The sequence below is a fragment of the Aulonocara stuartgranti genome (assembly GCF_965226115.1).
Source record: "Aulonocara stuartgranti genome assembly, chromosome: 22".
Classification (NCBI taxonomy): Eukaryota; Metazoa; Chordata; class Actinopteri; order Cichliformes; family Cichlidae; genus Aulonocara; species Aulonocara stuartgranti.
The window spans coordinates 18,701,020-18,728,967 of record NC_138957.1 but is presented as its reverse complement, the minus strand read 5'-3'; the positions used below and the strand labels follow the sequence as shown (position 1 = coordinate 18,728,967).

The 27,948-nt window shown below is 41.6% G+C and overlaps 3 protein-coding genes across 5 annotated transcripts; 2 read left to right on the top strand and 1 right to left on the bottom strand.

The window, feature by feature from the left end:
• Positions 1-464: 464 nt before the first annotated feature.
• zcchc17 (zinc finger, CCHC domain containing 17) lies at positions 465-5,931 on the bottom strand. Of its 2 annotated transcripts, none has more exons than XM_082521818.1 (7): positions 5,604-5,650; positions 4,482-4,679; positions 2,242-2,342; positions 1,925-2,016; positions 1,736-1,836; positions 1,483-1,619; positions 465-1,210 (listed from the first exon to the last, which is right to left on the bottom strand). In XM_082521818.1, exons 2-7 carry the CDS (start codon positions 4,618-4,620, stop codon positions 1,034-1,036), a joined length of 747 nt encoding a protein of 248 aa, XP_082377944.1. In that variant the 5' UTR covers positions 4,621-4,679; positions 5,604-5,650; the 3' UTR covers positions 465-1,033. The 2 variants fall into 2 exon arrangements, with proteins under 2 accessions (XP_082377944.1, XP_082377943.1); XM_082521817.1 differs by lacking the exon at positions 5,604-5,650 and adding an exon at positions 5,828-5,931 and having other exon boundaries at positions 466-1,210.
• Positions 5,932-5,954: 23 nt separating this feature from the next.
• snrnp40 (small nuclear ribonucleoprotein 40 (U5)) lies at positions 5,955-11,223 on the top strand. The gene is made up of 10 exons (XM_082521813.1): positions 5,955-6,193; positions 8,053-8,182; positions 8,284-8,377; positions 8,500-8,665; positions 8,788-8,910; positions 9,730-9,850; positions 9,936-10,018; positions 10,143-10,204; positions 10,560-10,663; positions 10,895-11,223. Exons 1-10 carry the CDS (start codon positions 6,083-6,085, stop codon positions 10,942-10,944), a joined length of 1,044 nt encoding a protein of 347 aa, XP_082377939.1. The 5' UTR covers positions 5,955-6,082; the 3' UTR covers positions 10,945-11,223.
• Positions 11,224-17,137: 5,914 nt separating this feature from the next.
• Positions 17,138-26,061, top strand: nkain1 (sodium/potassium transporting ATPase interacting 1; the record flags this gene model as incomplete). Of its 2 annotated transcripts, XM_082521822.1 has the most annotated exons (8): positions 17,145-17,682; positions 18,009-18,397; positions 19,212-19,349; positions 19,457-19,537; positions 20,079-20,276; positions 20,467-20,527; positions 23,831-23,912; positions 25,575-26,061. In XM_082521822.1, exons 2-8 carry the CDS (start codon positions 18,344-18,346, stop codon positions 25,582-25,584), a joined length of 624 nt encoding a protein of 207 aa, XP_082377948.1. In that variant the 5' UTR covers positions 17,145-17,682; positions 18,009-18,343. The 2 variants fall into 2 exon arrangements, with proteins under 2 accessions (XP_082377949.1, XP_082377948.1); XM_082521823.1 differs by lacking the exon at positions 25,575-26,061 and having other exon boundaries at positions 17,138-17,682; positions 23,831-23,916.
• Positions 26,062-27,948: the final 1,887 nt, after the last annotated feature.

The window sequence follows — 27,948 nt, the reverse complement described above, 5'->3', positions numbered from 1 at the left end:
CAGTTGTAATCCAGGTATGTGTATTAATGCAACACGTCTGGGTGTGCAGTCATGCCGAGTGTCTCATACGACTGTCAGAGCAGAGAAAGGAAAAGAAATAGAGAACATTTTTGAGATTAAGCGGTAAACTAAACCCGCTGACGGTGGATCGCACTGGAGCCGTTTCAAACCGCCGCAGCTGGAAGCGATCTCACTCAGCAGCCTCACAAGCAGAAGCTTGAAATTGGGTCAAAGCAGCAGAGAAGAAGAAACAAGATGTTGGGCCTCTAACCCTGATAAAAAACAAAAACTTGCGTGACATAACCTGGGCTCTATGCTGTGTAGGGGCGCCTGTCCAGGCTTTAAAACATTAACTGGTTATGGGTGGACCAGAGCTTGAAAAATTCCACTGCGTGTGCGTGTACATGTGTTTTGGTCCTCCAAGGACGGCAACATTAGGAGTTCAAGGTCCTTGAACAAAGAGATCGTGAGACATTTTGTTACCTTTACAGATAAAAATAGTTTTAATGGAGCAAACAGTGGACATGCAGGAAGACGGCTGGGTGTACTTTAAAGAGTCTCCTCGAGGTGAGACTCGCAAACACGCACAAAAAAACAAAACAAAACCAGCAGACAACCTCAGGCTATCGTGTTATTACACTACTCTAAAGCTCATTTGTGGTGCCTTACACTTCCTGTTTATGTCTTAACTATTTCTTGTGTATGTGCGTGCGTGTCTCCCTTCTCCTTTTTTACCCTCTCGCTTGTGTATAATGGATTTCCCAGATCCTAAACAGCTGTAAACAATATCGGGGTTTTGGAAAGGGATAGCCACTTGCCGCCATATCGATTGCACCTATCTGATTACACAGTGTGGCAGACTCCTCCCTTTATGGAGGGGTAACTTCAGGACAAGTGGAGATTATCACATGTTTGTATTTACAGCGCTTCCCTTCAAGTTTTGAACTTGACAGACAGTGAATGAAGGTTTAGATATTAAAGCTGGAAGTCTTTCTCTCAGTCTGCTGCCAACCACGTTCACCCTGTGTTTGTCTCAGCTGTGTTTGTGCGATTTGTGCTTTTTGTGTTTCTTCTTCTTCTTGTCATCTCTGTCACGCTCGTGTTCTTGCCGCCTCCTCTTGGATTTACATTCACTGCTGCTGCTGCTGCTGCTGTCGCTCTCAGACTCCTTCCTCTCCCTTTTCTTACTCTTCTTCTTTGCTTTCTTTTCCTGGAGAATAGGCGTTAAAAACAAAGAAGTTGCACAAAAAAGCAGTTTCAATACCTCAAAACCCAAACACTGAAGTATGTTCCTCTTAAATCAGCACAAAAATCATTTTTCCAGGCAACAGACTCCCAATGTGGTCACAACCACATGTCATGCAGAGAGACATGTGGGGGTTGTTGCATCAGATGAAAGAGAGAAAGAAAGAATCAGCAAAGGAAAGGTAGAGCGGAAAAGGAAGCGAGAGCTGCGCAGGGCTTTAAAGGTCACATTGTCACCTTCTTTTTCTTCTTTTTGTCTGAATCTTGATGTTGTGCGGCTGTAGATGGTTGCTGCTGTGGCTCTTCATCGTCCTCTTCAGGCAAGAGAGCGTACTGCAGGCCAGGAGCAGAGAAACAGTCCTTTGTAAAGTGACCTGAAGAGAGTAACAATTTATTTAACAACTGCAGTGTGAATTCAAACAAATCAGCCATCTGTGTGAAACAAGCACAGTCTCTTTGACACATTACATGACTCATGATGTCACCTCACCCTTGCAGCCGCACTTTGAACACGTTGTGTTGAGCACAGCCTCCAGCGTGATCCTGTTGCTGGTTTGGTCTCTAAACTGCTTACGCCGCCTTGAATCCTGCCTATAAACACACACACACAGATGTTAACAACACACACACACCTGTTCAGACACATGAAAACACACACAATGAATCCGTAAGCACTTACTCTGCCATAACATTGTTGGGGTCCAAGTCCCGCCCTGTTCCCTGATTGACAGCTTTCATGGAGAAAGACAGCTTCACCTTGTCACCCTGAACCTGATGAGCAGAGGAAGAAGCTGTAAACTTTCTGCTCTGTGTGTGCACTTCTGTGACTATCTTTATGAGAACCAGGTTGAGTTTGAGCCCACTGGAGTGGCAGTTTCTGACACCTTTTCAGGTTTAAGGGTAAAGGAGGACTTTTAATGCAGCCTTTCTGGGGTTTGGAGTTGAAGAATACCTTCATTTAACAAATGTTGTCCAAAACACGTGTGATATTGTTACCTCTCTCCCTATGACTTTAATCCACACATGTTCTCCCACATCCACAATTTCTGAAGCGTTCTCCACCCGGGAAGCTGACATCTCACTCACATGTACCAGACCTGTGAAAGCAAAGGACAAATCTCATTTACTTAGATATCACCTAAAATACATTAATACTTTCAAAAGTCTTAAGCAAACCCTCATGTCTTTATATTTGGAACCAGACTTTCTTTCGTAATTTATAAAACGGTCTTGAACAACAGTTCTTCAGCCTTTTCTGAAGGCCAAATGCCACATTACACAAGAAGTGGATTGAAAATCAGTTGCAACAGGTCTTATTAAGTTATGAATCCAAAATTATTATTATTTTTTGTTCATATCGTTGTCAATATGTACAGAGAAGGTCATGAGAAAATACAAGAGTGTCTACAACCATCTGTAAAACATGATACCAATGCAGCAAAAGCATACCCAGATAGAAAAACTTATAATGCATAACCATTATACCAGTCATGGATTAGCCTCCCATGAGCTCAGATTTCAGCATTATTGAAACAGTGTGGGAGAATGGAACAAACAGCAGCCAACATCCAAAGAGGAGCTTTGAATGTCCTTCAAAAAGCCTGGAGAACTATTCCTGAAGACTACCTAAAGAAAGTTAGGTAACAGAGTTAAGACTATGTTGTGAAATATAAATGTGGTTATAACAAATATTAACTTTTGAGCTCATTAGAATTGTACAAACTCTGTATTTCCATTCATGTTTGCACAGGTTTGAATAAATCACTGCACCCATTTTCAGCAAAACATAAAGAAATAAGGAGTGGCTCAAGACTTTTGTACAGCACTTCATGGTGAGCATTCATGACCTACAGAAAAGGTTGACACATGAATACGTGTTGGATGACAAATGAAAACCCAAATACTAAATTAAGAATCAAACTTATTTCCAGCTGTTATCAAGCTTCAATAACATTTGACCAACTAAATCATATAACTGTGCTTAATCATTACATCTACTTCAAACCACTTTAACTGACTCTCACTTCAAAGGGACTGTAATTTAAATAAAGCATACAAGTTCTCTCCAAATCATTTTTTAGGCTACAGGTTATGAATGTGTGAGCACAAGTTGTTCGGTTCGCCCTCCGGTGGTGAAAATGAAAAGCTGCTGTTTAACTGGACATGTAGGTCAAGGCCAAGCCACAATAAATCATACTTCATTATCAAAGAGGTAACCCAAGTGTAAATATAGATACGAGTCATCCCACTTCATCAACGTGTCCCACTTCTTATCAACCCCGCCCAACCATCCTCCCACACCTCCTGTCTGTACACACACATCTTCAATTTCTGTTGCTATGAAGATAACACAAATGAATTATAATAGAAGAAACTATGATTGTGCTAATAAGCCAAAAAGAACAATTTTTTTTAAACATAACAAGAATGTGAAATATCTTACTTTGACCTGTGTCTTTGAAGTCTTTCAGCCTTGTCTTCTTACACACAGTGAGACAGTACACTAATTCAATTCAATTCAATTTTATATAGCACTAAATCATACCAGCAGTCACCTCAAGGTACTTTGTATTGTAAATGGTAAATGGACTGATTCTTATATAGCTTTTCTACTCTCCAGGAGTCCTCAAAGTGCTGTATACAACATGCCACATTCACCCAATCACATCCATTCTCCCAAGCACTGACTCTAAACTGAGTCTACAGTTTAGACGGCGTGTGAACAACATTCACACGCCGATGGATGCATCGGAGAGCAGCTTGGGGTTAGTATCTTGCCCAAGGATACTTGGCATGCAGACTGGAGGAGCCAGGGATCGAACCACCGACCTTCCGATCAGTAGATGACCTGTGAGCTACAGCCACCCATTGTAAAGTAAAGACGCTACAATAATTAGGGCAGGCTTACCTACTATACTTACATGTATGTCCTTTTTTAAGGGTTTTGTTGTTTTCAGGTTTATTTACATAGTACCAATTCACAACAACAAGTATAACAGTATAAAGTGTTTTGTTTGACTCAAGACACTTTGTACTGTAAGGTAATGACCTGCAATTTTAAAGGAAAAACTCCAATAATATTACTGCCCCCTATGAGCAAGCACATGGTGACAGTAGGAAGGAAGAACTCCCTTTTAACAGGAAGAGATCTCCAGACAAAACAACACTTTGTTTTTTTTCTTCTTCAACCTATTTTTCTTTATTTTTCATCTGAATAATCAAATCTTTTCACTGACCTTCCTTCCTGTATCCCGGCAGTCGAACAAATGCTCCATAAGTTTGCACTGAAACCACCTCTCCTTTGGCAATGCTGTACAGTGGTGGCAAACCATCCAGCCCAGCCGGCTCTGATGGTCGGCGGTCACGGTCGGACATCGTCTCAAAACAGCCACGGTTTCCAATAACTGAATCTTGCGCTTGGATTCCCACAATCCCTGAAATGGCAGATCAGGTGCATTTATACTCTCTGTTTTAATCTTAGTGAGTTTAAACTCTGTTAGCTCAGAATAAACTAATTCTAATTTGTTTATTTGTAGGTCACATTCTTACATGGCGGGTATTTTTGCATTGTTTTTGAATTTATACATCAGTTTTCTAGTCTTTATGACCACTTTAGACTACAAGCACATTTTAACTATACATTCATGCAGCACTTTTAAGCACTTTATTCACCTCACATCCACAGCCAATTTAGAATCACGTATGTCTTTGGAGTGTGGCCAGAAGCCCAAGTACCTAGAGGAAACTTCACACCAAAAGGCCACTGACAGGTTCTGAAACAGGAACTTTCCTGGTGTAAGGCAACGGTTCTAACTACCCCATGATCATGGCATCCTATTTCAGATCTTGTGCCAAGGCACCCTCTGACCTCTGTATGACCTCAATATATAAATACTTCTATGCCAATTTATTATTCCATGCATGGAATGTACCATTTTAAAATTCCCTAAAACCAAAATTTTCTGTTATTTGAACCACACCGGTGGATCTAAAATCCATCTGAATAGATACGACCTAGAACAGCCTCATTGTACAAACACTATGAATTTTTAAACATTTTAATTTTCGTGTATTTTGGGTCACTTTAGGAAAAGTCATGGAATTTCATGCTAAAACAAAGACATATTTTTTTTACTGAAGTCAACTGTCAACACAGTTCATTTGATCCTAACAGTATACAAAAGCTAAATCTAAAAAGAGATTGATTTAATTTATTATGTTCACTGATTATTTTACCCCCACTCGCATGCTGACTTGCTATTCAGCCGTGTCATATTTTGTACCCGAAAGTGATTTTTATGAGCTTCACAGCTATGTGTTGGATCTCTTGGATAGCAATAAAAACCTATTAGACTCACTTTTTATCTCAAACACAAAAGCTGAATGGAACAGCAGCTCCTCGGCTAATGTTAGCCACACTAAAGAGCTATAATAAATGAATAAACAGATATTGAATAAATAAAATATGAACAAGAAAATGGGCCCGTGCCTGCTTAACGTTCTAGTTTATAATAAACAATAAACATAACCTCATGCAGCAATAATTTCAGAGAAAATCATTTTAAAATGATATCAGCGTTACCTTTCGGATTGATACGATGGTTATTTTACATCCGGTTCAAAACGTTTCAACAACAAGCGGAGCGGCTAATCTACCAATCATCTTAGCCGTTGCAAACCTCGACCAATAGTATTCCTCGCGCTCACAGGAAGTACTTCTTCTGTGTTGATACGTTGGTGCTACTTCCTCCGACGTCTCGTATGAAAGACGTCCATTCATTTTTTGTAAATTGTATCGTTAAAGCTTTAAATTTTTGCGGATTTTTGTCCTGTAAAGATGATTGAGCCTATGAAAAGAGCGGCAGACATGGCGGTGGTTCCTTCCGCCGTGAAGCGGCCCCGGACGGAGCTGATAGCGGCGGCGCAGTCTCAGCAACTCGTGGCCACGGTACGGAGGGTAGCTGTTACTACAACCGGGAGGGGTGGCTACTGAAGTAGACTCAAACACTTAGAACAAGTAACCACACTATACTGTGTACGCTTTGTCATTAATTATATATAAAGCCGCCTGGAAAAAAGTCACATTTTCCCTTTGTGGTGATTTTAGGTTCATTATCTGGGCTGCCAGCGAGACAGATAAACATGCAAATAAAATTAGCACAGCATTAGCTCTCACTTTGATGCTTTTTACAATGTCTCCATCTAGATTTGGGTAAACAATTGTTTAAAAAGAGTTTTTAAAGCGATCACAGAAAATGTTCTTTTCTGTTCTGGTTTAATGTTTTATCTTTTAAGGATAGAAACTCTCAGCAACATTGATAATACCAGCTCCAAAATAACGGGGGTCGCGCAAAGAGATTTGTGTTTACACTGAGAAACACGGGTGATAAAGAAAGTAAAAGACATTATCAACTATCTTGACCACCATTTCTATTCTGAATTCAGGAAGTTACTCCCAGGTAACCCCTACTTTGTATCTCAGTGTAGAACAAATAGATACCTTTATTCCTTTGGCTGTTAACTCTGACATTTCGACTATTCAAGGTGGGGGTAGGATTATGTCAGGGTTTGGCTCTGTGCCCCTTTCTTGTTTGCAGCCTTGATGGAGAGGCTGAAAGATGAGGCCAGGCAAGAGTGCCGGTAGACTATGATGTCTGCAGCCGATCTGTAGTGAGAGGAGGGAGCAGGGGGAAGAGAGCCTGGTGAGGTGGAGGTATGTGGTGGAGAGAAGAGGAATGAAAGTCAGAAGACACAAAAGAGAACTCGTGTGTGAATGAGAGGGAGACGCATCAAATTCCAGTCTGATGGGAGGTGTAACAGTGAGGGTATATGAGTTTACATAAATGGGTTCAAACATCCAAAGCAACGGACGGGGCATTAGATAAGGGAAGAAGAGAGTGCAGCCAGGATGCAGTCCATGGATTGTGGAAGAGCAGCTACAGGAGTGAAAGGGAAGGTGGTAATGAGACCTGCTGTATGTATGGTTTGGATGGTGTATCATGGCTCTGACAAATTGAAAACGTTCAGATTTACATTGGGAAGGACCCGAATGGACAATACTAAAGATGCATGCAAAGTTTCATCAGAGGGACATTGCAGATTGAGCAGTTAGAGAGGGCTGAGATGGTTTGGACATGTGGAGAGGAGGGATAGTGGATGGGATGTTGAAGATGGAGGAAATGAGGAAGACCTCACAGAAGATCCTTTGATGTAGTGAAGGATGTCATGCAGAGGGTTGGTGTGAGAGAGGAGGATGCTTGAGATGGAGGTAGATGATCCTTGCAGATCATCTTTATTCGCATTAAAACACCAGCATTTCATTAAATATGACCTTGACATTTGTTTTTGAGACTATTATATAAAAGAAACAACAACAACACTTTGACCCACGTTCACAGTCCATATCTGATTTTATAATAAATTATAAATACAAGCTAAAAATATCCAGTATGATTAAACTGGATAAGTTACCTGAATATTTAGAAACAAGATACTCAAACCTTTAATCATCTGCCTCCAGATGTATCTACCCTCCCAGGTCACCTGGCAGGACACGTTTCTATACCAACAGCTGCCTTTGATCCCGGCTTTTGTTCCCACAAAGAAAACTGATCAGGAATCAAGAAAGAACTGATAATGGGGAAACATTGTATTAGTTATTGTTTAAAGTGTTACCATATAAATCAAAACCCATGCCACTGACTGTACTGCAAGGTCCTCTTGTCATAGCCTCACATCAGTACATTTTTTCTGAAATTCCCTCTTTAACCTCAACCTCTGTATTAACCACGTATATGTCTCCCATAGGGCCCCCCACGGACCTCCAGCCTCCAGGCTCCCATCATGCTAATGTCTGGCCACGAGGGTGAGGTGTACTGCTGCAAGTTTCACCCCAATGGAGCCACCCTTGCCTCTTCAGGATTTGACAGACTCATATGTAAGTTAGTTAAACTCCCAGTAAATCTCTGCAGTGAGGCAACGACTTCTTCACTGTGAATAACTTGGTGTGTACCGGTGTTTTGTGTTTTTTTGCTGCAGTGCTCTGGAACGTGTATGGAGATTGCGAAAATTACGCCACACTGAAGGGACACAGTGGAGCAGTGATGGAGCTGCACTACAACACAGATGGCAGGTAAGTAGGTGGAGATCTTTAGCAAAGGACACATGCAATCAGCACTTCCTATTAAGGGCTTAATAACCCTGTGCTCTTTATAAAGGGTTAACTAACTGTTATTTCCTGCTATGTCATTTCAGCATGCTGTTCTCAGCCAGCACAGACAAAACTGTAGGTGTTTGGGACAGTGAAACGGGCGAGAGGATCAAGCGCTTGAAGGGCCACACTTCCTTCGTTAATACATGCTACCCAGCTCGCCGTGGACCCCAACTCATCTGCACCGGCAGTGACGACGGGACAGTGAAGGTGAGTTTTCCAGCTTTATTTTTATCCACATCTTTAGGTCTGGATGCCACATTTTTGTCCCACAAAATTAAACATGAAGGTCTGATTGTGCTTTCTGTTTGATGTCACTGTCTGCTCTGTAGCTCTGGGACATCCGTAAAAAAGGAGCCATCCACACTTTCCAGAACACCTACCAGGTGCTGGCTGTGACTTTCAACGACACCAGCGATCAGATCCTGTCAGGAGGCATCGACAATGACATCAAGGTAGAATGACACTGGAAACACGTTACTGCTGATGGAACTTCTTGTCCATGTTCTTTCGAGGGTATCCTGAAAAACGAGATTGTTTATGCTGTGGATTTTATTATCACAGCACACATAGTGTATTAGTGAAATTAAATCTCGGCTGGGCCAATTTTTCACTTCATGGCGCCGCTTTAATTTCAAATAATTATCTTGGACGCCTGTGGCCAAAGAAGGCAAAAAGATGGAATTTGATTAGCAGAAGCGAGCAGGACCTATGGACTCAGCACAGCTTGCCAGAGTGGGCTGTTTATCCTTGCCACCTATCAAAGTGTTACATGCTTGACAGGCATATAAATGGGTTTTCATACATAACTATTTTCAATTAGAAGAAAGGGAGCCTCTAGTCATGTTCAAGAACACAAGGCTGAAAAGTGAAACTAAGGTTTTACATGTAGTTCATGCACAGTTTAGAATGTATCCAGGACAAATTACTATAATTAGTTTTTTAAAAATAATTTCCCAGTGGTTGTGGCTCTTAAATTCTGGAGCAACATGAACAAAAGATTGCGTAAATACTTTTGGTTTTATCTTAGTTTGGAGCGGTTTGATGCTAACGTGTAGCTCAGCGCTGGGTTTTTTTCATTTAAATACAAGTGAAAAAGTTGTTTCTACTCTGTATTTAGCCACTGTTGGGACGCTGTTTCCCTGAGGTACTGCAAAGACCATAAAGCAGTGAATCATTTTTTACTTTTGCACCTCTTATAAAATGTTCAAGAATGACTTTGCATGGCTTTTCTGCAGGAACCCTACCCAAAGTTATTGATTGTGTTGTTGCAGGTGTGGGATCTGAGGCAGAATAAGCTGATCTACAACATGCACGGACACGGTGACTCAGTGACTGGGCTCAGCCTGAGCTCCGAGGGGTCATACCTTCTCTCAAACTCCATGGATAACACAGGTACTATCAGACATGTTTGGCTCATAAACGTGGTTGGCTGTATGGGTGAATCCTGTTCTTGAAGTCTCCCTGTGTCTCTGTGCAGTCCGTATTTGGGATGTTCGACCATTTGCTCCCAAGGAAAGATGTGTGAAGATTTTCCAGGGCAATGTTCACAACTTTGAAAAGGTAAGTTATATCCCTCTTCATTGAAGTGACAAACAGCTGGAGTCCTGCAAGCGTTTTTGTCTTTCACCTCAGCAGCTCACACATGTAATGCTTTGTTTCTAATTCATCTTTTCCTGTCATTCAGAACCTGATGAGGTGCTCCTGGTCTACTGATGGCAGTAAGATAGCTGCAGGCTCGGCCGACAGGTGAGAAGCAAATACACCGACTCATACTGTACATGAATATGAGCTCGCACACAAACACAAAGGGCTCAAGTCACCTTCAGGTTAGCTGCTGTACTCTGAGTGCACCATCGAATCTGTATTTCTGAAAGCAAACTCTGTCCCGTTGCATCCCGCAAAGGACATAATTAAGAAAAATGCAGTGACGAAAATGTGATTTGTTACCAGTAAAAATAAGATTAGATTAGATGTTTATATTAACGAGCAGATGACCAGGTTTACCTAATGAAGTGGTGAGTGACTGTATGACATATACAGTTTTTAACATATGGCGATTTCAAATGTAAGCACCATTTTTTTTCTGCATCATGTTTTACAGGTTTGTGTATATTTGGGACACCACATCACGCAGGATCCTGTACAAACTGCCGGGTCACGCAGGCTCGGTCAACGAAGTGGTCTTCCACCCAGAGGAGCCTATAGGTGAGTGAACTAACTTCATCGGTTAAGATGTGTTTCAGGCCTAAAATACACTTTTTTAATTAACACAAGAATTAATTAAGATAACTTGAAGGCACATTGGGATAGGTGGATGTCAGTATGCCAGAATTATGTTAAGTTAGGCGCTTAGGTCGCTTTAAGCTTCCTTATGAAACATTAAACAAAAATCAAAGTCGAATCCTTTTTTTTTTTCTCCTTTGTCTCTCTACACAGTGCTGTCTGGTGCCAGTGATAAACGTCTGTACATGGGAGAAATTCAGTAGGGTGTGTGTGTGTGTGTGTGTGTGTGTGTGTGTGTGTGTGTGTGTGTGTGTGTGTGTGTGTGTGTGTGTGTGTGTGTGTGTGTGTGTGTGTGTTCTGCCTTGGACGTGGATGGGTGGTGTTCGACAGTGGTCTAGGACTCTCTGTAATTTCAGCCTGTTTCAAAAGAACCTCAGGATGCGTTTGAAGATTATTAGGCTCAGGCACAAGAACCTCCACAGCGACTTCTTTTTTTATTCTGATGTACTGCTTTATAATAAACTTCAATATTCTGAAAAAAGAAAAAAAAAAGCTGTCAAATTATTTTCTGACTGAAATGCTTTGTTGTGTTTGTGGAGCCTTTACAAGTATTTCTAAACTGATTAACCAGAAAAATTATTGAATCTTCATTTAATTACCACTATAAACACAATCAGGTTAAACTTATACAATAAACAGGGAGTGAGCAATCGGGATCTAGAAAAGTTAGTGAATAACGTCTCTTGGGAAAACTTTCTTTAGTAGCAGTAAGCTTGATCAGATGCCTTCTTATTTAACTTATGTAACCTGGGAACATGTTGACATTCCTCTAACAAAACTGTTGCAATTCCTGGAGATTTCTATTATTAGCACTGAGCAACCCTCTGCTAATCATGCCACAGCTCTCAGTGAGGGCCGTTCAGGTTCAGATCTGAAGTTCACATTCACTCATCATGGGCACAAATGATATGGTAATTCTGGGATTTTAAACTGTTCTTTTTTCCAGGGTGAAATAATAGTACAGCATTACTATTTTCTTTAATCCACACAGAGCCAAAAGTATGCATACTCCTCCACACATACTCACCCAAATCTTCTAATAAGCTCTGCTAAAGGTTACGCAATGTCTTTTAATGTGGAAAGGCCAAATTCTATCAACTTGTTAGTGATCGTGCTTGACTACAACTGGTAGTTTCTATTTGCCATTATAAAAAGGATTTGTGTGACATCACTCATTGGACTGACTAATATTCAGAACAACGGAAAAGTCCAAGGAAGTCAGTGAAGATGTAGGAAAGAGAATTGTCGAGTTACACAGGTTGGAATGGTCTCTTGGAGCCATTTCTAAACAACTGCAGGTTCCAAGTTAATCGGTGAGTACAAGTAATTCTGATGTGTTACCACTTTGTGAAGGTCTGGACAAGACCCAAACTGTCACCCTCAGTGACAGGAAGTTGGTTATGATGTTCAGGAATAACCCAGGAACCACAAAAACTCGAGCCTGCAAAGAACTGGAAACTGCCATCACATGGACTAATAACATGCTTACAAAGAAAAAAGCGGACAAACCAAATGCCATCTGGAGACAAGGTTGATGGGTCATATGAGACAAAAATTAAGCTTTTTTGGACACAGTGACAGGACTCCCAGCAAATTCTTCAACTTCACCGCAAATCAACAGGGAGACAGTTTACACTTGGAAGTACCAACAGGAAAATGATCCCAAATACATCAAAACTGGTTTTCGGATGCATAAACTAATCCATGAAAATTTGTGAATTAATCTTAAAAGTTGGGTCCAATCCATGAAACCAACCAACTAAATGAACTTTGCCAATTCTGCTAAAAATTTGGTCAAATATCCAACCAGAATTATGCACAAAGCCTATTGATGGATACCAAAAGGATCTCTCTGAAGAGGATTTTGTGGATGTGTTTATTAGCACTTACCATGTTTACATCAATCTGACTCCGCTGTCTTTACAGAGTGTTCTGTTTCATATTTTAATATCAATTCTGAACTTCTTAAATAAATATTCCCCTGACAAATATCATGCCTATTATTGTAATGAAAACAAGACTAAAACTAACCCCAAACTAAACGTGAAGATTGCACTTTTAGCATAGAAACAGGTCTGAATTTCAGCTGTTTGTAGAGAGTTTTCTTACTGTGGACTGATGAACAGAAACATCTTTGGATGTTGGTTTTGTAGTCTCCAGCTTTGTTCGTCTCTGTAATGTTTTTTAGGGAACTTGCGATTTAACTTTGTGACTTTGCATGCATTTATCTTACAAGGATTTAAAGGGATTAATATCTGTTATCCTATCTTGTTAACTTGTCTTGTTCGGAGTATCTTTTGGAGAAATCATTACTGAGGTATAGATGCTGACTTACTCTTTCCAGCTTGGACTTACAGCTTGTAACTTAATGTGTTTAATAAAGACATCCATCCATTTTCTTAACAGCGTATTCAGGTTGCCAGTCTATCTCAGGGCTTCATAAAGACATGAAAAATGTGCTATTAGTTTGGTCCCGTTGTGACTGTCTATAATTTTACAAGACGTCAGAGCAGAAATCTCAGTAAAGGGTTCACAAATCACTTATGCAGTGGTACAATGGTACAAGTTAAATGTGTGGTTTGGAGGTTTATGGTGCAGTTTTACAATCCACTCCAAGTTGTTTGGGATTCATTATGCGTGCAGTTCGAAAACACCATAAACTGGCTGCTAGCTCCCCACACAGCTTTGTTTTTTATGTTATCCTGTGCATTTTCTTATTGGCTGCAGTTTTCCTAATAAAGGTTTTACCATTCTTAAGAGAAAGTGTGCTTTACATATTTTATAAAGCCCTATTGTGTAACTGCGTGTGCATTTGTGTGTGTGTGTTTTTTCAAAGACCTGAAATGAACTCATTATTTCACAGACGAGTAAGACCAGTACTACTTGTAGACAGTGCATTTTTAGCTATTAATACCTCAGCATAATTCATTTAAAAGAATTTAATTTTCTAACTGTCTGTAGTGCATGACTTCAATTCGGTCTCACTCGGGGTACTCCAAAGAATCTAAATAGAGTGCTCAATATTTAGCATGACCACCTTTATTCTTCAGCACAGCCTGAACTCTCATAGGCAGCTTTCTTTCTTTAAGTAGTCTTTAAGAATAGTTCTCTGGGCTTGATGAACATTCAAGGCCCTTCTTTGGATGTTGGCTGCTTTTTGTTCTGTTCTCTGTGAAGAAGATCCCACACTGCTTCAATGATGTTAGGATCTGGGCTCTGGGGAGACCAGTCCATGACTGATAGTGTCCCACTGTGTGACTCTTTCCAGATGGTATTTCATGATGGCCTCTTGACAGCCACCCATCCACTGATACCATTTCTGTTGAGGCTTTTGTGAACAGTGGAGCTGAATGACCAAATACATCTCTCAGGTCCTTGCTGGATTTTGTTTCCTATTTCTAAAGCACATGACCTTTAGACCTCTGTTCATCTTCTGGGACGGCCCTATGGCGGAGAAGACGATTTCCCTCCGAGGAGCTGTTGGTGAAGATCATGAGTCCTGCTTGATCCCTGCGATGAACTTCAGTCTTCCCGATGTTTCTGAAATGATTGGTTTCAAATGGTTACAGTGTGCATGAATGTTTCATTTATGTTTTATGTAATTAACACTGTTACATTTCGTGTTCTCTTGGGGGACCCCCTGTTGGTGTGTGTGTGTGTGGGGGGGGGGGGGCTCAGAGCAGCTGCTCTGCCAGCTTATGCCCAGAGCTGGTTCTGGTAACAAGGGTGAGTTAAACATGCCCAAACTTTGAAATAGTGATGTCATCTTATGTAAAAAAATAAAATAAAAAATAAATAAAAAGAAAAAAATCTCTGTGACGCAAAACTCAAACTTCAGGCTGCTCTAAACACTCTGTGTCAGGCACTTTTTTCTAATCTTGGATCTCTATGACATCAACGAAAGATGACACCCTTATATGGTCATCACAGACACAGCAACCCCACCCAACTGCTGCTAAAACCTTCTGCTTGAAGGAGGCAGCCAATCAGAAGAAAGTTGTCTCAAAGAGAGAGATTGGCTTGAAAAGCTTATTTCACAGAGCGGATGAAGTGAGGGGCTGCCCTAAGGCCCAACAGAAGTATGTGCTTCGTTCCTGATTTCTTAGGTTTTAGCTTACGTGTTTTAGATCATCAAGCCAATTTAACATTTGACAAACATAACCTGACTGAATAAAAAAATGCAGTTTTAAAAAAATGATTTAATTTATTAATGGAAAAAAGAATTATCCAGATCTACCAGGCTCTATGTGAAAAACTAATTGCTCCCTAAACCTAATAACTGGTTGTGCCACCCTTGGCAGTAAGAACTGCAATCTACCGTGTGTGATAACCAGAGATGGGCAGTAACGCGTTATTTGTAACGCGTTACTGTAATCCGATTACTTTTTTCAAGTAACGAGTAAAGTAAGGGATTACTATTGCAAAAACGGTAATTAGATTACCTTTACTTTCCCGTAGGAACGCTGCGTTACTGCGTTACTAAAACCGTGAATCTTTTGCGAGAATGTCTCACGACAGTGACGTAAGCCAGTGCTCCGTTAGTGACAACAGCTGTGTGCAGATCAACAATGGATCACATATCGAGTGCAGAGAGAGTATGAGCGTGCAGCGTTTAAAGTGTGGAAGTACTGACCTTACTTTGAGTTTGATTCCATAAAAAGTGACAAAAACATTAGTGTCCGCTGTGCGTGGGAAGAAAACTTCTTTTTACAGCGAAAAAAACCCTAAACTTCCAAGCAAGCACCGAGTAGCTACGATGTAATGGGAAACTCACAGAACTGCCATATCCTTCCACTGACCGCAGCACACCTGCACCAGGGTAAACCTCCGCCTACCCAACTCCTGCTTTACAGGTGAAAATAGAGCAACAGGACCGCTGAGTCTTTGACTTTATTTATTTTCTGCTGTGTTTTACTTGCATCTATTTGAAAGACTGAGTGTAAACACACAAAATATTTTATTTTATGTGCTGGAATGTGCAGAAAATAGGTTTAAATGTTAAACTAATTTATTCAAGTCAGAGAATGTTGCATATAATTAAATTTTCGCTTGATGCATAAAGTTAAAAGATTAAAACTGATAAAACAAGTTAAAAAGAGACTTTTCCATTTGATTACATTTTGTATGATGGATTATGTAGAAAAAGTAGAACTGGGCTGAAAGCTCTATGCTTTATCACCTCTTCAGGTTGTAAATCGTGTTTTTAAAAAGTAACTAAGTAACTAAGTAATTAATTACTTTTGAAAATAAGTAATCAGTAAAGTAACGGGATTACTTTTTGGGGGAGGTAATCAGTAATTAGTTACTGATTACTTTTTTCAAGTAACTTGACCAACACTGGTGATAACTAGCAATGAGTCTGTCACATTGCTGTGGAGGAATTTTGGCCCACTCTTCTTTGCAGATTTGCTTTAATTCAGTCACACTGGAGGATTTTTGAACATGAAAAGCCTGTTTAAGATCATGCCAAAGCATTTCAATCTGATTTAAGTCCAGACTTTGACTCAGTCACTCCAAAACCTGAAGCACCAGACCGCTGTGTAAGTTTTACACCAGATGTAACAGGACTCACACTTTCCAAAAAGTTCAACTTTTGTCTTCAGAATATTTTCCCACAAGTCCTGGTGATCATCACGATGTTTTTGGCAGCTGTGAGACAAGCTGTCATGTTCTTTGTGGTTAGCAGCGGCTTTCTTCTTACTCTCCCATGGATACCATTTTTGCCCAGTCTTGTTGAATCACAAACTCTGACCTTAAGTGACACAGCTGAGGCCTGCAGTTCAGATTTTATTCTGGGTTCTTTTGTAACCTCCTGGATGAGTCGTTGATGCGCTCTTGGAGTAACTTTGGCAGGTGGACCACTCCTGGGAAGATTCTGCAATGTTCCAGGTTCTCTCCATTTGTGGATAACGGCTCTTACTGTGGTTCACTGAAGTCCGAAAGTCTCAGAAACGGCTTTATAACCCTTTCAGGACTGATAGATGTCAGTTTGTTTCTCAGCTGTTCTTGAGTTCCTTTAGATTATGGCATGTTGTGTTGTTGTTGTTGTTGTTGTTTTGTTTGGTTTTTTATTTTTAGATCTTTTAGTCTACTTCACTTTGTCCGACAGGTTCTGTTTAAGTGAGTTCCTGATTCATCAGGTCTGGCAGTAATCAGCTCTGGGTGTGGTTAGTGGAACTGAACTGAACCACTTAAAAAGTGGTTACGACTGGGGGGCAAATACTTTTGTACCGCACTTAGAATTATATTTGACTGCATATCTACTTCAGTCTGTGCTTTAATTTATCAAAACAGGACAACTCAGAATTCTTTATTTGCAAAGATTTGACACAAAAGCATGGTGAATTACAAGTCCAAATAAAACATTTGTCTTGCTCATTGATTCCCGCGTGGCCCTTTGCAATAGCCGCCTCATCATCTGCCTCCTTCTCTGATATAGCTTGTGTGCAGCTCACTGTATTGTGCTGTCGCGCTGCTCGTGGTAAGTAGCTGAGATTAAACAAGGCTGCTAATTGTGTTTATTTCCGCTCCGAATAACCACAAGCTGAGGAAAAGGGCAGCACCTCCGGGGGCCAGCCTCCCCTCTCTCCCTCTCCTCGGTCTGGATGGTGGTGCTGGAGGGAGGAGGCGATTTTATTCCTCCTCCTCCACAAGTCTGAACCCCCTCACCCACCGCGGGCCCCCATTTCTTTTGTGATCCTTTCAAAAGCCTCGCGGGGCTGCTCGCTCGCGCTCACTCGCTGACTCCCTCGCGCACGCGGATCCGCAGAATCCATGCAGCTCCTCCTCGAGGGGTCGCGGTGACTGAGAGCCTCCACCCCCTCTCTCTCTCTCTCTTTCTCTCTCTCTCTCTCTCTCTCATTCTCCCCCCGGCTGCTCCTGCCCCGGCACCGATTGTTGACAAAAGGCGCTGCGAGACGGAGCAAAGGAGCCCGGTATCGGTAAGAAAAACCGCCCGCTAACTTGACTTCTTCCCCCGCGAGCAGCTCGAGGAGAAGACGATCCAGACGACGGAGGTTGGGAGAGGAGGAGGTGGGGAGGGGGGCGATACTCTTCCGCTCCTAGAAAACCGTGAGTCACAACGGGCTGCTTTGTGTCCGTAGTGTATGTAGCCAAACGTTAGCTGTAGTACCACCACTGCGGGGTCGGTCTCCTCCTCCTCACCGCCACCACCCCCGTGTGATCCGGTATCATATGATGCTCATTTCTGTCTGTAGCCCGGAGCGGATTATGACAGCTTTCCGTCTCTCTTTGTGTCTTTGTGTAGCCCCTCTTCGGAAGGTGTGGCCGAGGTGATTCTGTGGTGGTCAGACCGCAGCAGGCGTGAACTGGACCCTCTTCACCTCCTCCTCACCTCTCTCCTTCCTGAAACCCTCCCGCGACTGTTATTTACAAAAAACAAAAAAAGCAGAGGCCAAGATGGGTCATCCACTGTGAGTGGAAGAGCCGGACCAGCGCTGCTGGAGGAGGCGGCGGCCTTGGGCACGTCTATTCAGCCGGGAATGTTGTGAGCTGAGGCGACCAGGCAGTCTGGATCTGACCGGGGACCCATCTTTTCCCCGGAGCCTCCGCGGCTCCAAGCCGCGTCCTGAGCCCTCCAAAATGGGGAAGTGCGACGGGAGATGCACGCTGCTGGTGATATGTTCACTGCAGCTGGTAAGTGTGTGTGTGTGTGTGTGTGTTTCTACTCACTCACCATGAAGATATAATTAGAGGAGCGTGCTACAGACCCACACATTGTAATCAGACATGTTTGTCTGGCCTCTTCATGCAGTCACACAAGGAAAAAGCTTTGAGCTGCAGCTGCTGGGGTGCCATGCCACATTACAGGCTAGGGTGTGTGTATAAAGCAGAAGGGTACAGGGTAGGGGGGTCTTTAGTGTCAGGGTCGTCTATGTTTATAAAGAGAGGCTTGATAGCTCCATATAGAAAAAAAAATCATCTGAATGTAAAGAACAAAAATGCTCTTCTCACCACCTGGTCTCTACTGTAGAGTGAAAGTTGGATGTTTGTTTTCCTCTGAAATAGCTCAGGACTGACACTCTCAAGGGTGATGACTGTGTTATAAGAGTGACTGTAACATCTCCCCGCAGTGAGTGTGATGCAGGCGTGGACAGCAGCAGTGTGAGGAGCAGTTATTGAGGCTATTGTTTGCCCGGCTGATGAGTTGTTGTGCGGCACAGGGTTTTGGCCCATAGATTCTCATTAGTTTGGTGGAGCTTTTTGGGGGTGCTCCTCTTTTTTTTTTTACAGTCACTGGACTGGCTGGTGCTCCAGGCAGTTACCATGGAAACAACTGCGGCAGGCCTGTGTATGTGTCTCCCTGTCACTGTATGTGTGTGTGTAGCCTTCACTACTTGTGTGTGTGTGTTGTGTTTTTCTGTCCTTTATATTTGCATGTGTGCTTGTTTCTTTCCTAATATGCATATATACGTGTGTGTGTCTGTGTGTGTGACCCACCCCTTCCCAGGTGGCAGCCCTTCAGAGGCAGGTGTTTGATTTCCTGGGCTACCAGTGGGCTCCCATTCTGGCCAACTTCCTGCACATTATGGCCGTCATCCTGGGCATGTTTGGCACTGTGCAGTTTCGCTTCAGATACCTCATCTTTGTGAGTAGTGTATATCCATCATCTTGCACCGGAGTCCCAGTTCCTGCACTAACTGTGTGTGTAACTTACGGTCCCCAAACACCGATCCCTGTGTCTCTGTTTGGCAGTATGCAGTATGGCTGGTCGTCTGGGTGGGATGGAACTCCTTCATTATTTGTTTCTACCTGGAGGTTGGAAACCTCTCTCAGGTAAGTTGTGTTTTGTGTGCGACCCCTGTTCTGACTTGTATGGTTTTGTTGTTATATTTAAGTACATTTTTATAGATCATTTTACTTTGCATCAGCTACCAAATATTAGCAGTTCTCTGGCTCTATGTCGCTTTTTTCAGAAGTATTTTTTAGACTTAACGATTAAGGCAGGTCTTTTTACATCCGTATTTTTCTTTTTCGATCCTAGTAAATTAGCCTTGAGTGATTTAAAGTTTAAAATAATCCGTATTCATCTCAGTTCAGCCACTGTGTTCATTCACTTGCTCCTCTACTTTTAAGACAACTTTTTTTCTGATTGTCTTCCCTTTTTGCAAAACCAAGCAAAGAATCTCAAGTTTGATCTGTATTACTTCTACGTAGACTGACCTCATTAATAACTGGTTATGTTTAACATAACAGTGTAGACATGGCAGAAGACAGAAGAAAAGCATCACTGTATTAATAACAATTAAAAGAAGCTTTAAGATACAGTAAGAGAATGACAATTAGCTCTGTGTCTACTGTATGCGTGTGTGTTTAGGATAGAGACTTTCTCATGACGTTCAACACATCCCTCCATCGTTCGTGGTGGATGGAGCACGGTCCTGGTTGCCTGGTAACACCAGTATTAGACTCCCGCATGGCCCCCGATGACCACCATGTCATCACTGTGTCCGGGTGTCTGCTCGACTACCAGTACATCGAGGTGTTGAGCTCAGCCATTCAGATCCTCTTGGCTGTACGTATCAAACACACACTCACACTTACACACACACACGTTCTTGTACATTCATTTTTTGGTTTTGTATCACTTTGCTGACCCTCAATATCATGCTAAAACATTTTCCGAGAAATATTGGACAAGTCAGCAGTGACTCAGCTAACAGAACAACCCTTGTATTTATTTCTGATCATGTCCTCTCCAACAGCTCTTTGGCTTTGTTTACGCCTGCTACGTAAGCAAAGTCTTCCAGGATGACGAGGACAGCTGTGAGTATCTTTCTCTTCTCACTAAAAGCTCTTCCAGCACCTTGTTCAGTTGATTAGGTGTGCTTATCGTACTATTTTCGAGGGCTCTTATGTGAGAGATCCATGACTCTGAGTGCGAGTGCTGTCGTCTCATTGGTTTCTCCTGTGTGAGTCATGCTTAGCGATATCACTGCAGAGGATTCCCTCTGGGTGATCTGAGCCCTCCATCTGTGGGGAGTATTAGGATGCATTCCCACCATGAGAGTGTCCGTCTGTCAGCTGGCTAGTGCTTGTCTGTCGGCGTGAGTGTGCCATCTGCGTGTCTGACTGATTGTTCCCGTGATGTGCCTCTTGTGAGTGTTTTACGCTCACTCAGTGGAAGAAATGAAGTCCCATATCAATGTTATAAGTTTGATTTCCTGTAAGAGGAAGTGGGCGAGTGCTGTGTCTCTAACGTCTTAATAGCATGCTGTATTGCAATTATATGCCTGTCATAGCATAGTGTCAGTGATGTTCTAACAGTAACACGCAACATCTACACGATTTGTTTAAAATCCATAAAACCAAAATCAAGTTTCTCAGCTATGTATTATTTTAAAACAAGGCACCACTCACACTCATAAAATAGATGGACTATAGACTGTATATAAAAGATGGATATAGCGAGTGTTTGACATCAGCCGGTCTAAATTTTAGCTTTAGATCCATCGCCATGTTGTTTTTTTGTTTTTATAATATAGAGACTAAATCAGATTTTGTAATAGATTTGGTTTTTTTTCTGCAAAAATTCGGCTTTTTAATATAGAGATTGACAGACCACGTGACTTTCGCGCATTGCTTTGTGGGTACCTGTGGCAACAAAATCAAAACACTGCATCAAGCGCTAGTATTTCCAGCACCGGTAATCATTAATTCTGCGGTTTTAATCCCTACTTGCATTTTATTTGCCCCAAAAACAGTTATGTATAAAACGTCCGTACAAAGACAGACATGACAAAAAGGCAAAAAAAAAAAAGGACGAGGAGAAAATCAAAGGAGTGAAAGTGTCAGACCCCTACGAGCATACAGAGTGGAGTAAGGACGTTAGCGTGCTGCCCAACTTTCATCACGGACATATTTATTATTATATGGTCCTAAGTGTGAGTGCATACACTCACAAGATGTTTATTATCTTCAGATCCCTGCAACAAGCCCAGGTCCAGTTTACTTTGGTGATTTGGACTATTCCATTTCACAGCTGTTGTTAAATTCTTTTCCTTTATCTCCTTTACAGGCAAACGCAATCTATTTGTCGTTTCAGGTTGTAGTGTTACACAACATTTTCAGATCTAATAGACAAAAAATGAGTGTTTCGTAATTCATTCAATTTATTGTCTTTATTTATAACTGGCATTATTGTTTCATTCTATTATAGAATTTTACAAGAAAGAGGCATAATTGTTTCCCATTATGCTTTATTAGCTGCGTCGTTAAAAAACAAATCAACAATGCAAAAAAAAAACATTGCAAAACAACATACTGGAAAACAGTTATTCATCACTTGATTGCTTCAATACAACACTTGGGCACATATATGCAGGACGTTGCGTGGCTGTTTTGATATCACTCTCTCTCTCTTAACCGATCAAATCTCACTGTGGTAGCAGCTTTAAACTCGGTATGACCCAGGCTGATAAGAGGGTGCACAGTCTGGATCGCATTCCAGCATTTTGTAGGCTGGTTTTCCTACAAAACACAACAAACATTAGCCCGCAAAGCCACAGTGAACAAAGCAGCATAGCGCAATGAATTCAATTCAAATCAATATAAGATTTATACTTTATATTTGGTCTTCGAATGGCTGCAATCCAGGCCATCCATCAGCTGTTTCATCGGAAACACGGCGTGAACAATTTCTCTTCCACGACGTAATCCGATAAAAAAACAATCTCTTTACCCGTCGGCTTCCAGTGGCTGTCATGCGACCGGCTATTGCAGTTAATAATACAACAGCTTCTTGCCATTTTTTGTGTTTCTTTTTATCGCTGTGTGACTGTTTTCATGTGAAAGCCTGCGTGCGCTAGTACCGCTTGCCACGCGTTCCCAGAATCCTTTGCGGTTTTACCCCGGAATGACGTCACGTTTTCAATCTATGGAGTCTGTGGGGACACACTGACTTTTGAAGTGAGCCTCAAGTGGCCACTCAAGGAACTGCAGTGTCGTGCATTTTTATTGTTTTTTGTTTGTTTTTGCCTTTTGAAAAAAAGATTCGAGTGATATATTCAAGACAAATGTGTTTCTTTACCTAATATAATGGTGACACATTGCTTGTTTTAAATCAGCTGATATACTCACCACATATTAACTCATTCACTGCCATTGACGTCTATAGCCGTCAATGGCAGTGAATGAGTCAATGGGTTTAACTCATTCACTGCCAATGGCTGGCAGTGAATGAGTTAATATATCTGTTATACACTAATGTCACACAATTCATCTAGAAACTACCAGTCACGTGGGGAAAACATGTAAAAGTGTGCATTCTGTCACTGGTTGGTTGCTAGAGTTAGCTGAAGCAATTTGCCTGCAAATACTCGCCATTTACTCTTCGAGTGTAGTTAAAGTTGAATAAAGCATTACGCAAACTGAAAAGTAGGCATCTTCCAGGCAAATTACAGGAAACTGCTGCAATCTGCTAGTGACCAAAGCAACCACAAGGTTTTTTTACTTAATGACAGCCAGCAACCTCCAGTAATCAGTCGGCAACCAGTCTGGGAATACACGTTTTCCCTAGCATGTGGCAGGTAATTAATCTGTCTTACACCTCATGTTATTGAAAGCTCTATAAGTGTGTACACATCAATAAATAACTAAATGCCTTTTTTTAAACCACGTTTGTGCTTCATTGTAAAAAGAAAGCATTACAACATTCTTACTTTAAAATGATGGAGCTGTTCAGTTCTAGCTGTAGAGAAAACAGATCCAGAACTTGATGTTTGTTTTGTTTTTTTTATAGCCCCACTGATGCAGCTAATCAATCCTACTTCACTCGACACCACATGACTCTGTTCCTTTAATCAACTGAGAAAGATTAGAACTATGTATCAGTGACACAAAGGCAGTAGGGAGGTTGATGTATTGGTATTGTATCTCTGCTCATTCTGATGTCACAGTTTGCAGTCTATAAAAGCATGCCAAACGCATAAGATGATACAATCTGATGCTGTGAGAGAGTTATCTTGAAATACAACACCTGGTATATAACCCTCCCCACACACACACACACACACACAGTTTAAGGGAAAGTGGAATGATGTCATTCTTGTTCTTTCTCCCCTCATGAAGTTGATTTCATTGGTGGGTTCGATTCTTATGGCTACCAGCCTCCTCAGAAGTCCTCTCATCTGCAGCTGCAGCCTCTTTACACGTGAGTTACAGCCATCTTCTCCAAATGTCTCCTATTTTAATATCTTTGTTTTTGTTGCTTTCTTTGTTAATCTTTCAAGCGCTATTCCAGCATTGTAGCACTGCTATTGTGTAATGGTGTTGGATAAATGTAGTGCAGTCAAGCTGAGTGAGGATCTGTTTTTAGTCCTTAATTTGTATGGAGTTAAGTTAGTCTCAAAGGGATGATGAAAATGTGTACAACGTTTTTGTGAGTACTTTTGGGTACTCACAAAATGCATGCTCCAATCCACACACAAATACAAAGCAATTTGAACAAATATAAAACTCCTTTACAAATGCATATATATCCAGACCTGTAGCTTTAAAAACTTTTTTAGTTTTTCTTAGAATCCAAGGGAAGGCCAGGGCCCTGGACTATGAAGCAAGTTCAGTATACCCAGGGTATCTCTCTGCAATCATATGGGATCATATGAGTTTTCTTTCACAGAAAATGATCCCTGCGAGTGTCACCTACTCCAGAGATATTAAATGGTGATTAAAATCTATATTTAAAATATAATATAAGAATCTATATTTATTGCTAATTATCAGGGAAATGCAAAGACTTTAGACACTATTAAAAAAACTTTCGATCCTCATGCCGTCCACGCACAGAGGTCCATGGGACCTTCTGGGAATGATGATATAATTTGCTGGAGAACTGATTGGTCAGTAGGTGGTGATTTCATACCCTCTGATCTCTAATCTAGAACTTAACCTGCTCTGGAGCGCCGCTAAAAAGAGACACATCTTCATGGTACTGAAAACCCAGGTTTAACCCTCAAGCTACCTGGATGAGACAAAATCCTTCTTCAGTTACAGGCCTCCAGTGTCCAATTTTTCACTAGCACTTGAACGCAGCTTGAGAAACCGTTCAAAGCTGCAAATGTGAAAAATGCTCCAAATAAACAAGTGCACACATCACGAGATCTCTCCGTATCAGGCAAAGCTCTTAAGTGAGCTAAAAGAAGGTTTTCATTGTCGCCTAATGAGGGAAAGATCCCCGGTTTGATCCGGGAGGATACTGTTCCTTTGGGGTTGTGTCAAGAAGGGCTTCTTTGGGCTACTCGCCTAGGCTGGTAGAGTTTTACACCGGATGACCTTCCTGATACAAACCCAAAGGGGATTTGTGTCTCCACCTGGAATCGAACCAGTGACCTTTCGCTTGCCAAGTGAATGTGTTAATCTGGTGCAAAAAAAAATAAAAAATCTGCCAAATCAAACATGCAGAGCGGCTCACTGTGGCGACCCCTTGTGAATAAGGGAGCAGCTGAAAGTAGCAGCTTTTTGAAAGTAAAAATGATCAGATTTGTGTCCTTGAACGTAAACATTTGTGCAGGAATGATCAGTATTTTTTTATCCTTGTAAGTATTAGTTTGTAATCCTTTTGAGGCTAATTTAACTCCATACATTTGTATCAATCTCAAAAAATGTTAGACATTTCATAACCATAACAGTTTTTGCGTTAAAGCATGAAAACCTGCCTTTGAAAATTACAGGACTGGTTTTTTGGCAGAGCAGTTTAATGACACGAAATTCAACTTCATGAGTAAAATCAGTGAAGTGCCTTTTTTCATGCAGTTATGTCAAAGTGCAGCATATTGTAATTTTAACTTATGTCATCCTCTCTGCACCCCTGCAGGGCTGGTTAACTGTTGGTAGCACCCCCTTCAGGCCAAACCCTGATGGTGTCACTGTGGATGGACTCACTCTGTCACAGTTTACCTGAGAAATGGACTTAACCCCACCCAGACGGAGAGGTGTGTGAGTGTGTGTGACTGTGTGTGTGTGTGTCTGAGAAAGTGAAATATGGCCCTGAAAAGAATGTACAGAGCTCAGGGAAGAACCAGCATGCCGGGCGGCGTGACGAGAGGAAGGCGACGCGGGAGGAAGGCGAGGGGAGAAGAGATTCATAGAACAAGAGCTGGCCTCACCGAGGGGACAGTTCACTAAACTGCCAGCTCTCAACACTCCCACTGCTGTGTGTGTGTGTGTGTGTGATTGTGTAATTCCACAGGACTAGCTGGTGCTTTGCAGTTGCACCCTGGACTCTTACCACTTGGTGCCCCTGTGATTTCTTTTTGTTTTTGTTCTTGCTTTGTTTTGTTTTGTTTTGTTTTGTTTTGTTTGGGGGGTGGGTGGGGTTGGGCTCGTCGATGTGGGTGGGTGGGTTGGGGGGGGGGGGGGGGGGGGGTCACCTAATAAAAAAAGAGGCACGGCTCGTACCTGTTGTTGTTTTTAGAACGTGGTGATGTGTAGAGCAGTCGATTACGATTCCCGCTCCCAAAGCCATCTCCCCCTTCCTCCTTCCCTGCTTTCACCTTCCAGCCGAAGCCACTGCTGAGGTCCCAGGACGCATAGAAAGGCGTGAATTCCTTAAAAGATAAGGCAGGTGATATTTCACTTGTTTATTATTACGGTAAATACAAGGCAAAACATGAAAAGACCAAAAAACATCCATCTTTCAGTAGCTTCCCTGTAGCGCCCAGCACTGATTTGTTTTACTGTACTTTCCTACAACAGCTGCACGCTGTAGTTTCTTTAGCAATAAAGAGCACGTTTGTGGAAACTATTTTTATGTCCAGGTAGTATTTACAGTGAGGGAGAGGTGCGTGTTTAAAATAAACTACAGTGCCCAGCTTTGTTGTGACAAAGGGGTGCAATTTGGTGCAACGGCGTGGCTGACTGATGGGGTTTTCAATAGTTTTGTACAAGAGGGCTTTCACAACATGGAAAATATTTATCAAAAGGCTGATTTCGTTGCTGTTTTTGTTTTACCATGGAATATCACCAGCCTTGTCTTTTTTAAATTATAGGTTTGGCTTGCTTCTGAAATCAAGTAAAAGTGATTGTCAGGAAAATCTATTCAACATATTGTAACATGTAACACTGTTGATCAGCAGATGGCTTTGGGATCAGGCATTAGTGTGTCTATGGGGTGGTAACGGGGGGGACACTGTGCATGTAAATAACCAGCCAATGATTGTTATTGTTGGTTCCATTTAGGGAAAGAAAAAACAAACAAAAAGGGGTGGGGGCAGGTGGGTGGGACTCGGTGGGAGGAGAGGGTTACACGTCCAGACTTGTTTTCTTAGTACCCGTTTCCCTCGTCCTCTCGTTTTGCTTACATCCTCACGCTGCCTTCTTTTAAGCCCATCTGCAGCTAATATTCCCCACCATCGTCATCTCACGAGCTACGTCCACTCCTGCAGCTCATTCGCTGATTTCCAGAGCATGGCGACTGAGGAGGAAAATGTACCATACACAGTAATGAGTAGTTTTTGTAGATGTAACTGGAGAAAGGAAAAGGGAAGGAGGGAGACAGGTATGAGGTGAAAACCTTCACGGGTGTTAAGGAGAAGTTTGAAATAATAAAACTACACTTTCTACATGAAATGTGGCTCTTGTTGTCTCTGCGTGTGTGCTTGTGTGTGTGTGTGCAGACTCATTTGTCTCACCCAGGAGGGTTTAATAAATTGAGTGCTTTCCATCCTTTGATTACATTGTAATAATATTGGGATTATAAGGCACTGAATTGTTTGGAGGATTAGTCAGGAGCGTTATCCAAATGATGCACCCAGCTGGGCTGATGTTCTGCAGCGAGGATTTGACTGTCAAAACATTGTCTCAAAGTGACATTATAATAGTAACGGTACATGTGAGTTGACTTATTTTATGCCTCCGCTGCTGAACTGGGATCCATTAATGAAGCTGATGTGTGAATTTCAAAATAAAATCACTTTAATTTCATTTTTTTAAAACATGAACTCTAAACAGACAGTTAAATTTGAAAATACAGTCACCGTAAATTTTCATTACTTATATACTTTTTAAACCTCTAAAAATGTGTATTACTCACCTTTAATGTATTAGAATTTTTTTACTTCATACTTTATTAGGTACACATGTTCAAAAGTTTGTTATCTAGTCACATGTCTGGACAACAGAAGACTGGAAAAATATGGTTATCTAGTCACCCAATCACATGGCAGCAACCCAGTGAATTTAAGCATGTA